Consider the following 15,128-nt stretch of genomic DNA (forward strand, 5'->3'; position numbering starts at 1 on the left):
TCTATGAATCAAATTAAAAAAAAAATCTAACATTGCAATGGGGTTTTATCACTCTTTGCACTCCAGATTTTTTTGGTCAAAAATAACTTAACTGTTCTATAGCATGCAATTTTGTTTCATATAGTTTTTTGGTTCAAATTATTGCAATTTATTTATTTTCAGAAATTATTTGTACTATACCCGCCTCGTGTTCAACTTCGATGCACAGGGAAATGGCTTAATTCTCAAGAAATTCGAAAGCACGGGAATCTCGTGACGTTTCTTGTTTCCTGAAATCCCTGTTGATATTTTTAAGAGTGAACAGTCACACGTAAAAATCCGCTAACTTCAGAACAGTTATCTCCTGAGTCTCCTAAAAATGATAAGATTTCGCGCGTTTCTCACCCATGTGTCAAAAAACAATTATTTTCCATCCTTTTCTACCAGGTGTTAACTGCTACCACAACTGCAAGAGTCCAATCATATTTTTTGAGTTGAGAAAAGTTGTGTGATGTGTTCGATGGAGACTAGTGATTTTCATAGCCGAAAAAGCTGTTGAACAACCTCTGCTTCGCAAACTCAGCAGATCTTCTACGATTTTTCATCGATTCCGTCGAGTGTGTTCTGAAGAATATTACGTTTTTTTTAATAAATTATACATTTTTAAGAAGAAAATACATTTTTCCACTCGAAACAAGTATAAAATACAAATTTGAGATTGATTGATAAAAATGGGACTGGGGGAATGGTTTCAAAGTTTCCTACAAAACTCGACAGAAACCCGTCTCAAGCTTTCAGGAGCATTTGAAAATATTTGTAAAGCACAAAAGAAAACCGTTTCGTGCTTACAGTTTTTTTTTGACAGTTGTTTTCCTGTACTCTTTTGCTGTCCTGAAATCGTCCTTTAATTTCAGCTGTTGAAAAAACAGGAGCAAAGCGTCCCGACCACAGCAAAAAGATTAACTGTGTAGGTTTTAAAATTGGGTCTTGCCAAATGAAATCATTTAAACAAGAGGAGAGGTGAAATTTGGTGTAGAATTAAATAATTCTCAGCAGTTGGTTATCATCTAGTAAAATAAACACAGACTAGTTTAAAAAATCAATATTTATTATGTAAAATAATCACTCTGTAAAACAATTGGTAGACAATAATATTATCTGGTGCAAAGGAGCAACAAGGAACCGGGGGGGGTTTACACATTCGTAATCATATCGTAAATGTGTTATCATATCATAACATCATTAAAACGCTTCTAAACAAACATTCGTTGTCCACTGATCCTGACCTCGCGAAAAACTTTACGAAAACAATTAGATAAGTAAGTTTTTAGCTACGTAGTTATGCAAGAAGGAAAATTACTTTCGTCTTTCTCAACGACTGAAGTTATAACAGCTTTGTTGTTTTTTTTTTATGTTGTTCAAAAATGTGTGGGCTTACAAATATTGTTGGAAACTCTTCGAGTTCTAAATTTTTGTTTTATGTTTTTCAATTTTACTTGTACCTATTAATTTGAAGCATTTTTGATTGGTTTATTTTTTGTTTGGCTAGCAACAGTTATAAGTGTTACAGTATTTCTTATCCGATTCGTATCTGCTAAAAGGGGAACACCAAGTTGATGTGTGGTCGTCATACGTTAGTTTTCTTTAGACAAATTATTTATTTCGTTTGCCGCAAAAGGGGAACACTTGTATTTTTTTTGTTTTCTGCGAAGTAGATGTTTTTTTTTTGTTGTTGGTGAAATATTGAAATCGGAAGTTTATCTCCATTACAATAAGTTGTACCTAATTAAAAAAAATATTTTTATTAATAACGAAATTAAAGTTTTTTTTTTCAATTCAATTGTTTTTTAATATTTCCAAAAACATCTTCAATGGCTGTTTGAAGATATTTTTTTTTTTTGAATTAACAAATATTTTTTTAGTAGATACCTCAAAAAATGTTGAATATTGACAATTTCTACTATCTTAGTCTCATGTGAAAGATTTCTATGGGTGGTGTAAAATCACTTGATGGCTGTTCAAGAAAAATTACACAGTAATGCTCATTCTATATTTCCGATCTTTGATTGGGAGACAAGACAAGAAGAACCTACCTTTGTAATAGAAAAATAGATTAGAACCCCTGAAAACAGTTCAAAGCAAAAAATATTTAGAAAAATCTCAATGTCAGAAAAACTTTGGATTCAAAGGATTTTTTCAACTTAAAACCTTCAATTCGCAACAGAAAATCTTTAAAAGCAGGGATCAACTTCCTCATTCCGTTTTGTTTTTTTTTCAGTTTTGTCTATGGGTAAGATTGATGTTCACAATTACTTTTTTCAGTTGTACACTTCAAAACGATACAAGTTTGTCAATTAGATCAACAAATGCTCATAGCTCAGAGCTTTCGAACTGTGCTCAACAAAATCGAGCACTCTCGCTCGTTGCCCGCCCAAAAAGCTCGCCTAAATTCGATATTTCACATTTTCACACACTTTAGAGAGCTTTACTATACAAAAATTTGATGAAGCGGTTCGCGTGCCTTTAACATGATTTGTCACGACATGGGTTCAAGCTAGCAATTTCTCCGGAATATTATATTATATATAGCTTTTGTTTTTTTTTCTAGTGAAGTTAGTTAACTTTTTACTGTTTACTGCAAGAATAGCTCTTTGTATAGAACAAGTAGAACAAAAAAGATAAAAGGGCATAAAAAAGAATCATTCTAATTCCCGTCTTGAAATTCAACACCCGAACGAAGCTTTATGGCTGCAAAGCTTTGTCGGGCGCGTGCGCTCCATTTTGTTCTAAAAAAGTCAAGTGGTCTAAAACAAAAAATGGTACCTAAAGCGTGGAGGCAAGGCATTGTACGTTTAGGGTTTTGAGGAGCTAAGCATTTTAGTCGGGGTACAAACCTTGCAACTGGACTAACAAGTGAGATTTTCTTTACATTTTCATAAGATATCCTCTCTCTCTCTGTCTTCTCATTTCTTCTGCTATGCGAAGCCTATCCTTATAGAATACTCTATCATCAACGGCCATAGAAAACTGGTAACGAGTGTACAGATACATTGTGTTTGGTTTATCTATAGATAAGTCATCGAGTTACACCGGAAATGGTCATCTAAAGTGGCTACATCGCACGATATTTACAATTCCGTAGCCACGTGCTATCCGATTTCCTTATTATGAGTCAATTCGCTTGTTACACCTCTCTTTCTTACAGTAGTGAAATCTGTTCGATCTATATTATCTATACAGCATTTGAGTTCAACCTTCAGCTTATACAGGTTGAGATCTAGCGTTTCGCTAATCCCATGTTTTGTTGAAGCTCTTAGAGAGCTTCAACCTTCTCCAACAGCAGTTCAACACTGTTTTCGAAATATTTGTGGAGTTTCATTTATCATAAGCCTATTAAAATAGCGGTAGCCCACACAAACCACAGCTGCTTCTGGTATGATTATATCGATTTCAAAATTTTATTCCTAACATTACTACAAGCTAAATGGATTTCGCTAAACAACCGAACCGGTAGTCGAACTTCCGCATCGAATCTCATCATGCTTCTTCCTCCTATTTACTCAAACGAAATAGATGTCAAACTTCAGCGAAAAGGATTGCACTCAAACCTCTTCGCCTTCGTCCGAATTGGTTAACCGAACTTGGGCCGGTTCCGTCGTAACGCCGTTGATCGCCAGCTGCTGATCTCGCCACGGAGTCGTTAGAATTTTAATTCTCTGTAAATAGAAAAATGTAATCAAATATCCCTTCAAAACAATCAATTAAAAAAAGTCACTCACTTGCTTGAACGACCCAGGCGTAACGATCAACTTGTAAAAAGCTACCAGAGGGATCATGATCATCGAGGAGCCGGCAATGCACCAGCCGAGGACGTTGGCCCACGGCGGATATACGTAGCCCTCGTAGCTGAGGGGTTCGTATCCGATCAGGCCATAGATGATGATGAAGAGCAGGAATAGAGGGGCGACGAATTTCCAGCACACTCGCCAGTAGATGCCTGGAGCGAATCCGATCATGTCCCGGATGTCTTCGCAGAAGCGTTCGGTTCCTGAATTAAAAAAAAAATATTTATAGCAGCTGTTTTTGAAGAAATGTAGTGTTCCAAGTTCTTATTTGAAGTAAGATTTTGTCCACGTCTGAAAGTTTTGTGTCATCAGATATCAATTCCTGGCTATTTTCTACAAAATTGTTTAAAACCCTTAAATTTTTCAAAAGGATGAAACACTATTTTGAACCAAAATTTGCGGACCATGCATATTCTTTATCGTATTTGATTACATTGCATGATTTTATTACGACAATACAATCCAAATCAATAAAATGTGTGCTAATGGCCTCCAAAATAATACGTATACACTGGTTTTGCTGCATTATACGATATGTTTACACGTATATTTGTGTTGCAAATTCGAAATACCCACCAAATGGTTGTCTGGGACGATGATCAGCCATGATTGACAGAGTTTGTCGTACTTTGCATAAAATAATTCGAAATTAAGATTTTTTTTTTAACATAAAATACGATATATATTATCATAACAACCAGGTGGGCTTGTGATATAGCTCAGTTGGCAAGTCTGTTGTCTCCTGAGCCGATGTCCGTGAGTTCGAGCCCAAAAGTAAATATCGAACACAGTTGTACCGGATAAGTTTTTCAATAACTATCCGCCAACTGTAACGTTGATAAAGTCGCGAATGCCATAAATATGGTAAAACGACTATAATCGAAACAAAAAAAAAAAAAATAACAACCAGGTGTTAGATCTTAGCAGAAAGAAAGTAAGCTAGCAAGTTTGCTTGCCACTTGGAGATATATGTATATAACTGCATTGATTCGTAACAATGTGCATGCAATCGTATACCTATGCAAATTAATTCGCGTGTCTGATTTTCGTAAAACGTATTTGCTGGCAATCGTAAAAGAATACAAATAAGTTCAATAAAATCGTTTATGATAATAAGACATCGATGATTAGAATCGTATTTAAGGAGGCTTCAAAATGTTGATCTATTTTTAGATCAACGATGACGTGTTCTTTGATTTAAAAGATCTTAGTTATAGAAATATACGATTTGCTTTTGGTTTAATGCCTTTGAAGCAAATCCCCTCGAATTTATATATTCCAGATAGCGTCGAGGAACCATCATGAGCTGCAAATCGTATCGTCAGGGTATCAAGTCCAGGTACTAACAATAACTTCATGAACGTTGAAAAAAATCAGCTATCAGGCAAATAATAAATTTGTACGATATAAACTTGAATTTGACAGCAAAAACGCATTTCTTTGAAATAATTTTATTTTTATTATTTTTGGGGATGAATAAACCAATTGATTTAAAATTCAAAAAAAAAATTTAATTTTTATTCAACTGATGGAAAATGAAAGTCGCAAAAGACGACCAAATAAGTCGTCAAACTTTCCATATTGTTACGAAAATTGTCGTATATAAAGATATTCCCAATCAGAGTAGTCGTAAATGATGCCAATGACAAATCGTGTAAATCGAAATTCAATACAATCCAAACCAAGAATATGTGGGCTAATGTGCCTGTATGGCCTCCAAAATGATAAATATATACTGGTTTTGCTGCATTATATACGATATGTTTACACGTATATTTGCGTTGAAAATTCGAAATACCCACCAAATGGTTGTCTGGGTCATGAGATCGAATCTCGGTCACGGCATACATAGTACTCTTTCTGTGGGCTGGTGGTGTTAGCATTAGTAAGATGCTAGCTATTATATCCATGGAAGATGTATGCTTTAGTCTTAAGTAGAATTCAGATCTCTTTAAAGAAACATGAAGTTTTACTGAGCTCCTGTGGGTGTTCGTTTTTAAAATGTTTTAGTTTGACAATAAAAGAAGCTACGTGATTCTAACATTTCATAGCGTTGTTTCAGGAGATCCAATTATTATTATTGTTATTTGAGACCCTTTAACCACACAAATCATTCGGGTCTAAGGAGGTACAATAAGATTAAAATTTAACTCATCGTTGTTTTAGCATAGTTTTTTTTTTAGTTTTCTAAATCAATAGGAACATATTTTTAATTATGTACATCAAAATGACATCGCTTTTTTTTTAATTGAAATAACAAGTTCGGTAAAAAAAACAAAATATGGATAAGGTACGATTGTAGACAGCGTTGATTCATGAGATTAAAAAGGGTCTTCTAATCTTACTCTTGCAGACTTTGATCTACAATTTTGATAAAATAATATAAAATTTGGAACTGTTTCTAGAACTATTATCACAGTAATAAAAAGTACATAATCCAGATCATTTTTCTCAAGTCAGTTTGAAACATCATCCCGAAAAATATTTCATATTTCAATATTTTTAATCAAATGAAACATATGCGGTCGTTTTGAACTATTTATGTTTGAAAGTTTTGTTTTCTTTTTGAAAAGGCTTCTTGAAAAGTTATTTTTCAGATTTTCTTCGAGCAGAGTAGAGATTTCTGTTCACATTTTAATATTTTTTCTGTAGAAGTAAGATAAATATTTTTTCATTGTTATTTTTTCAATGGTCCATGGGAAGGGAGGGTTTCAAAATTCAAGTTAAGCTTGAAACGGATTTCTAACATTATTTTCTGACTCATAATTATCACACAAATTTAGGAAATAAAAATGTAATCTAAAATAAATGTCAGATCAGGTAAGTAAATTACCATGAATAATTGTTAGGATGATAATTGTTAATTATTATTCATCTTAATTTACATTTCTTTTCTTCATTTTCAACTAAAGGGTTAATTGAAAAATATCGCTGGAGTGTTTTTCATTTGGAAAAAAAAATATTTTAATTGAGAAAAAAGTGAAAGCTTTATGTTTTTAAAACACCGAAAATTCTGAATTGAAAAACATAGACAAACTTATCAAAAATAATTCTTAAAATTTGAATACTTTAATTTTAAAACTTTGTAATTTAATTAATTTGTAATTTTTTTTTTGTTAAATTAAAACAAAATATGAAGATTAAAAAGACAAGTGTTTTACGATAGAAAAAATTTTTTTTTTCAATAAACACGTCTTACCATTTGAAAAACTTATTTATAGTATTTAGTTGATAACTAAAGGTAGAAGCATTTTTGGCGCTTATGTTTTAGTGATAGACTTGGTAGACGTCCTGGACTCAAATTTTTTTGTCAAATATAAACTATTATATTTAGTTTTGGTGGTATGGAGTTTTAAAATGTGTCAGTTTTAAGTAAAATCAATCATTGATAACTGATTAACTATCTAACCTACATTTATGAAAAATCCAATTCTGACTTCGTTTATTATACTTTATTCAGTTAAGGAATAATATTTTGATGATGATGATGCATGATCTAAAAAAGTTAAATTCAACAGTTTTTAAAAATTTGAAAAAATAACATAAGGTACAAGTATTTTAAACATTTCTGCAGAAAGTTAAAAAAAACTGATTTCATTTTACAAATTTGGAGAAACCTGCAAAACAATGGGACTTTTTCTGCGACTCGAGTGACGTGACTTACGGAATTTCACATCGTTTTGCTGGCTTAAAGATTCTCTTTAGACTTGAAATGAAATTGGTCTTCAGATCTCATCAATACTCAAATTTCTTCTCTGAAGCATTTTCTGGAGTCAGGACGAAGAAGTGAAATTTCGCGAGTCACGTCACTCGAGTCGCAGAATAAGCCCCGATTAGATTTATGCATTAAAAATATCTTAAGTTCAATGAATAAAACTTCTTTTAAAAAGTCTTAAAAAAAAACAAAAGTAAACAAATAGATAACTTCTATAACTTTCTTCGAAGATCGCATAGTAACTTGAAGTCTTGAGAAAAGTTGATAATTCATTTAAAACTTTTATTTTAAAATGTTACATTTTTGTTTGAAAGTTTTGTCAAAAAAGTGCAAAACTTTCTTAAAAAAAACTTCAAACTATAACAAACAAACAATAACATAAGCTGAGAGAAAAATTGCATATTTAGATTCAGAGCATTCAAATTAGTCAAAATAACGTACAATGAATATATGTAACACCTCGAAAAAATGTTAATTTTGTGTTAGTCACACAAATTTATAAAAACTTTTTTAAATTTGATTATGAGCATTGAGAAGAACATGCAAAAAAAAAATTGAGGCTGAAATAGGTTTCTTGAAGAATATATCATATCAGCATAACAACTGTTATGACAAAATCATTTTTTTTAAATCAAAATTTTGAGTTAAGTAGAGAATATTAGATTTTTGATTTTTTTTCTAATTCTGTGGACCATCGTGAGAGGTAAACGCCTGATACATATAGTGTCCAATTTGTTGATGCGGATTAGAGTTTAGGTCAATTGAATTGCAAACGGAATTTTTCAATTAGAAATAAGTTTCAATTTGTGAACGTCATAAAGTGTCATAAAGTGTCATGTCGAAATTCAACTCAACTTGAGCAGCCACCATCTTTGTTTGTACAAAAACCTTGCATTTATGCAAGCTTCCATTTTTATCTTTAAGTTGGGATGAATTTCCCCGATCCCTTCATAAAGCTTCTAGAAGAAAACGCGAAAAACTTGCATATTTCGTTTTTTTGTACTTCTATCAGTGTTCAATGTTTCGTCACAGCTCTGTAGTTTAACTCAGATTGGACATACAAGACATACACTTTACTAACATATAGTCCTTCTGAAAGTAATTTCGTAAAATCATTTATCTACAGTTTATCAGAATCGATATTTTAATTAACGTACCATTTTCAAATATTAATCGCTATTCAGTCTTTCTTTATTCTTTTTTGTTTTAGTGAAATCAAATCTTCACCCGGGCATCACTCACCCGCACTGACAACTTCCTCGGTTTGCTACCGATAGTTTCATGTTCACAAATCGTGCAAAACCGAATAAATAAACAAACAAGATGACAACACTTATAGTGTTTTCGTTTATTCGTAGTGGTAACCTGTTATCCAGTTTTGCCCTAACTGCTGTCAAGCAGGCGGTTGCAACCCGTAGAAGTTGTCAGTGTTGGGGGTAAGCATAAGGGTGAGTATAGAAACCATATATTTACATCGTCCCGGGTGACGGTTCTGTTTGTTTATTCAGAAAAAGTTTTACCCCGCGCTAGTGGAGAAAAACGAAAACGGCATATGCTTAGCTTAGCTTAGCTTAGCTTGTTTGACTACTCATATCCACCTTCAATCATTTAACCCGAAATGCTTCACTAACATTATTTTGAAACATTTTAATTCTTTGATTAATTGGACAAACATATTGAATACATTTCGAGCTCCATGATCGCTGGCGTGGCTAAGTAGAACGAGCTCCACATCGCCAATGGTTGCTACTCCGTGATTGATCGAGGCCATCAGTTTTGTGCAAGGGCCAAAAGAATGCAGCTTGGGATTAGCAATTCATTCTCAAAGCACAAAACTCATGCTCTCCCTTTAAAAAAGATCAATAACAGCGCCGGCCACGTCCTAGTAGTCAATGAGGGATGAAGGAAGGATTGTTAGTAAGATACTTTTTAGGATCAACCATAAATCTGTTATTCCAGTATTCTTCAAAAGCTTATTTGAAAAATTCTGAAACAATGATAAGTCAGTATCACCAGCAATAGAAACCGTCTATACGTCTTCGAATCTATATTCAAGTATCTCAGGAAAGGGTTGAATAAGTAAGGGAGAGGTCATAGATCAGGAGCCATTTTTGGTAAATGGTGCGATCTTCATTTTACCTACACCTCCTATGCTCCTAGACATTTCCTTACGGAACTCCTATTAACATGCGCAAAGCGATTTTAATTGAAAAATTCAAAAAAATTAACACTCTAATAATAAGAAAAGTAACCATTCGAATATCCCACAACCTAGCTGTTTCCCTACAGTAATCTCTAACACAGGACAGAATTAAAAAGACTTCTGAAAAGAATTAACAAATACACACCAAACCAAAACATGGTATGAAGAATTTAAAAGATGCAGATGATGCAATTTGAAAACATGTGAGAAAGGTTTGCAGAAAATTTGTCATTTGAAAAACTTTGCGATTCGTTGCAAATATCTGTCTCATATTTTGTTGTTTAATACTATGGAGAAAAACGAAAACGGCATATGATTAGTATACTGCAGTTCGTTAAATTATTCAAAAAATGCAATAAATACTATTATGGTAAAGTAACCATAACTTCTTCAATTTTCAACCGATTTTTACAAATAACTACTTGAAATCTTTGAATTGACATTTAAGGCCAATAGAGAATAATTTTTTTTAAATGTTACCATCGAGCCTAAAACTTCCGCCGAAACTAAATTTTCTCTAGATAAATGCGATTTTTATAAGTTTTTCTATCATAAAGTCACAAATATCAACAATACTGTTGATTAAACGTAAAAATGAAGTTCAAATGATCGATAGAGAATTTATTCACCTTAATATGACAGATTTCCAATTACTGTTATGCAATCCGAGATATTTCACTCTAAGTAAAAGTACTTTTTTTTATTTTTTCATATTTTCATAATTGGAGCATAACTCAAAAACTGTTCTACTGAGAACTTTTTCAGCGCCCTATTTCACATTAAAAACTACCCTCAGCATACTTAGTTAAAAAATGCTGTTAACAAGTGTAATGAACGAAAAATTCCGATTTTTTTATCTTTCCACCATTTGAACATTTAAACTTAAAATTTAAATTTTTTAGAATTTAAATTTTCAATCATTTATAAATTTGAAAACCTATTTCGAATTTAGAAGTTTTAGAAACTTGGATCTTAAGAATTTTTAGACTTGGTTTTTGAATATCAAAATTAGGCTTTTCCTAAACCAGAATTAATAAAAAAATGACATTACAAAATCAAGAGATTCAGGTTGATAATATTGTCTCAAATTTTAAAATATCAAAATATTGCTGGAATATCATAATTTTAACCTCAAAAACTGGAATGATGAAAATTTGGTAAAGGCTTCAAATATTTTTTTTAGAAACGATTTAGACAGGAATGGGATTTTATTATGATATTTCAAATTACTAGACTTATAGTCATTGTTTACATATTACCCTATTGAAACGATTCTGCAAAAAAAACTATCCGATAAAACAAAAATTTTCAAAAAAAATACTCCCTTCTCCATTATAATTACTATCACATTTTAAACTAACTACAACAAACCCTAGCTTAGGGGCAAAAGTTATAATTCAAATATCAAATGATGAGATATTGGTATGAAGAATTGATCTTGAAACTTACCGTAAATCCACGAAACAGCAATCGCCTCGAACAGCACAGCTATCAGTATCGAGTAGCCAGCAGCATAACGATCCAACAGCTGGAAGAAGTAGAAACCTCCCTGGGTACAGCTAGCCAATCCAACGAAGAAATACAGCGTAAACAGACCGGCCACAAACACCTCTCGATTACGTCCGATCTTCGGGAATTCATCACTTAACGCAGTAATGATAGCTTCAGATCCACCGAACTAGAAACGTTGAAAAAGATTTTGAAATACTTTTCTCAATTTGAAAAACTAAAATCACTTACCGAACTGTCCAATCCCAAGGTGAGCAACATCATGAAGAATATGAGCGCCCAAAAGATACTTCCGGGCATGGTCGCGATGGCTGCTGGATAAACCACAAACACCAACCCCGGTCCTTCGGTGGCAACGTCCTCAATGTTTTGTCCACTAGCGTGGGCCATGTACCCGAGTACCGAAAAAATCACGAAACCCGCCACGAAGCTGGTCGCCGAATTGATACAACTGGTCAGCAGAGCGTCCCTGTTGGAAGAAAGTTACAGTTTAAATTGGTTTTGGGTCACAATTGATAAATCATCAACGTACTTGTAGACATTGTTGTGGTATTTGTTGTACGAGGCATAAGCCAGTAGGACTCCAAAGCCAGGACCCAGTGAGAAGAACACCTGTGTCGCAGCATCGACCCATACCTCAGGTTTGTAGATCACGTCGAAGTTCGGACTCAGATAGTACTGAATGCCGGAGGCTGATCCAGGAAGGGTGATTCCACGAACCAATAAAATCATAAGCACTGCATACGGGAACAAGGCCGTAAACCAGACGACCTTTCCGGACGTACTGATACCCTTCCACAGCGAGAAGTAACAGATCAGATAAACCACCAACAAGCAGACGGCCATATCCCACTTGATGGCACCAAGGTCGTGCAGTCCGGCGCTTTTGTTCAGCTCCAGAATGTAGTGGCTAAAATGATAGGACAACTACAGCCTCGAACTAAAATTTTAAGATCGACAAACCTACTTAAAGTACTCGGCAGCCGCCGAGGTGAACTTCGTTTCATTACCCACAACAGCCGTGGTCACATTGGTGAGCGTGCCGTTGATCGTGGTGGTCGTTATGATGCTCGAAACGGCTGCTGCCGTCCGGTTAGCTCCACCGAACTCGAACGGTTTACAGAGCGGCGTATTCCACTCGTTGTCGCACAACGTCCACGGTAACTGACTGGTGAACGAAGCGAAGAAGAATCTCAACGACCAGGCGATGATCACGTTGTAATAGAAGTCGACGTAGAAGGCAATAAGTACTACTGCGTAACCGATACCTGGGAGAACAACAAAACTTCACTGTAGAAAAAATTGAATTAAAGAGAAAGATTTAGTTACCTTTGAAGAGTGGCACTAGACGGCCCCAACAGGTGATGGCTCCCTTTCGATTGAACTGACCTAAGGCCAGCTCCATATAAAACAGAGGGATACCTCCAACGATCAACATGACGCCGTACGGTACCAGGAACGCACCTGTGAAGGATAATGACAGGAGTAAAATAAGAACATAAAGTTTATTATTATTGTTTATCATTATTGTTTATTATTATTGTTTATTATTATTATTATTATTATTATTGTTTATTTTTTTCATCGATTCTTTCATGTAAAATACTGTGCTCAATTTTGACCAAGACGTCTTTCATGGTAAAAATATCTGGTCTAAAAGACACTGCATTCGATAATCGTACGAAAATGCTATTTTGCAAATCATATAAATGGTGTATTGAAACATTACAATCTACCATTGATAAAGTTCATCATGTTATACAAGCTTGTCCTGCTAGCTATGACAGGTAGTATTTTTCCGCTATATGGTTAAAAAATGCTCTGAAGTACACTATTTATGTAGATTGCGGAATTGCGGATGCTACATTTCCACCGTAGAGCAGCTCTCATCAACTTCACACTATATCCTCATAAAGAAAGCTCGATGATCGCTGACAAACGAACTGCAGCACATAAGAGCACCTGCAACGGTTCAGGCGTAAATATTGGTTTTAAGAGCATCTGTATTCGTGGTGTATTTTTGGGTCTAATTTATACAAGAATTGAACCAAAGAAATTAGATCCGATCCAATGAAAAAACTGGCAACTGCACTCGTGTTCCATTAACTGTCAAACGGTTTAGAACTGCGTCAAATTGGATCCAAATCTCATCAGTTTTGGATCAATCCTTATACCAGCTCTAAAAAAAGTTGAGTTGAAACTGGTATAATGCATCCCCAGTGCGGTTGCTCGGGTCGGAATTTGGGTCTAAACCGGCTGTTTGGACCACGGATACAGGTGCTCTAAGTATACCAGTTTTAGCAAAATTTTAAATTTTAGAATCGGCTAAAACACTCACTCCCCACCGGTGTAGGAGCAAATTTGAAACGGAAACACTTTCATTGCAGACACTCAATAATTGAGATGAAAAAACTCATTTTATTAGAAAAATTGCATAAGTTTTGAGTTTCACGGTTAATTGTCTTAAAATTAATTCTACGAATATTCTTTTTGACCGAACAATGATTTCAACTATTCTACCAGGATTTCATTAATTTAAAAGCAAAAATGACTACACAACGAGGAAAAAAGGTCAATTGAAACAATTCTTCAATTAATTCAATCAAATTGCTTTGAATCAATGGAATAAGGTTTTGTTAAAATGAAATGAAAAGCAATATTTTTTCCAAGTTATTGCTGACATTGATAAAGGAAATGAGAAATGTTTATCCCAAAGTCAAAGGAAATTTTCCTTTGATTTGTCGACATTTTTGTTTGAAAAAAACTTGTTTCACTATTTGTAAATTTATGTATGGATACAGACAAATATGCTGATATTTACGAAAACTCCGAGCAATCCATACGAAACTAAAAATCTCTCAATATCTCAAATAAAACAAAAATTATAGAACAAACAATAAACATTTATTTTACCTCATCGAAAAAGTATTAAAATTTTCTTTTCGTTTATTTTTTTCAAATTTTAGAACGCTTATTAGATTCACTAATTCGTCGAGCCCAAATGAAAAGCGTTTTATTCAATTATATTAAATCGAGAATAATGTGACATCTATTATTTATACTTGATATGGTTTTTATTAACAGCTTTTCTCAATTTATGTAACGTATAGGCTGGTTGAAGCGAAAATAAAAACATTCAAATAATATCTCAAAAAGAAACTATTATCACACTCAATGTTACCCAAACATGTGTGAAAGAAATCATTGTTGGCTAAAATTTTCTCACCGTGAACTAAATCGGTCTGTCGTATATTTTGAAATCCTGTTCCAAATTTGCATGAATTTGGAACAAAGGCGTATAACTGTTGGGAATTTTGAAATCGATAACTGTGCTAAAACAGCAATTTACGCCACCGGTGCTAGCTGAAATGTTTTAGCGTGGTCGAAAACCGTGTTTTGCATCTACCGTTGGGACAGCCCTAACAGTCCAAATAAAAGATATCTCGTTTTTCGCTTACTTCTAATGTGCTACACTTAGAAGCAAAACCCAAATGTTTAAAAACTTATGATGAAGCATTGTTCTGCAAAATTAAAAACAACACTATGAGTAACTCAAAGATATTCAATTTGTAAAATATAGTCTTGAGGATTCTGAGATATAGAATGCCAAATGTTTGTGCTTCCCGGCAAAGATTTAATGTAGATATTAATATTGTAGAGTGGTTGAACTTGACTCGTCCTTTAAACCTAAAATAGAAAATTTTAAATTTTTCATCAGGGGAAGAACGTCGAGAATTTCTTATCTAAGAATTTGATCTCCGAATACCAAGAACTGATTTCAGTTCTCCATATTTTTGTTTCTGAAGTTGAAAAATTGATTTTTTTTCTTTTTTTTATATGTACATTTTTCTAATCTGTCGATTTTATTCTCAATCCT

The 15,128-nt window shown here is 33.7% G+C and overlaps 1 protein-coding gene across 1 annotated transcript in view; it reads right to left on the reverse strand.

The window, feature by feature from the left end:
* Window positions 1-1,069: 1,069 nt before the first annotated feature.
* Window positions 1,070-15,128, reverse strand: part of LOC129751556 (sodium-dependent dopamine transporter) — a 97,605-nt gene continuing 83,546 nt past the window's right edge. Inside the window, exons 3-9 of the mRNA XM_055747134.1 lie at window positions 12,581-12,715; window positions 12,219-12,519; window positions 11,784-12,161; window positions 11,483-11,720; window positions 11,192-11,420; window positions 3,759-4,027; window positions 1,070-3,695 (exon numbers count right to left, since the gene is read on the reverse strand). Of these exons, the coding sequence (XP_055603109.1) occupies window positions 3,582-3,695; window positions 3,759-4,027; window positions 11,192-11,420; window positions 11,483-11,720; window positions 11,784-12,161; window positions 12,219-12,519; window positions 12,581-12,715 (1,664 nt within the window). The 3' untranslated portion in view covers window positions 1,070-3,581. The remainder of the gene's footprint in view (window positions 3,696-3,758; window positions 4,028-11,191; window positions 11,421-11,482; window positions 11,721-11,783; window positions 12,162-12,218; window positions 12,520-12,580; window positions 12,716-15,128) is intronic.

The sequence above is a fragment of the Uranotaenia lowii genome, chromosome 3, assembly GCF_029784155.1.
Source record: "Uranotaenia lowii strain MFRU-FL chromosome 3, ASM2978415v1, whole genome shotgun sequence".
Taxonomy (NCBI): Eukaryota; Metazoa; Arthropoda; class Insecta; order Diptera; family Culicidae; genus Uranotaenia; species Uranotaenia lowii.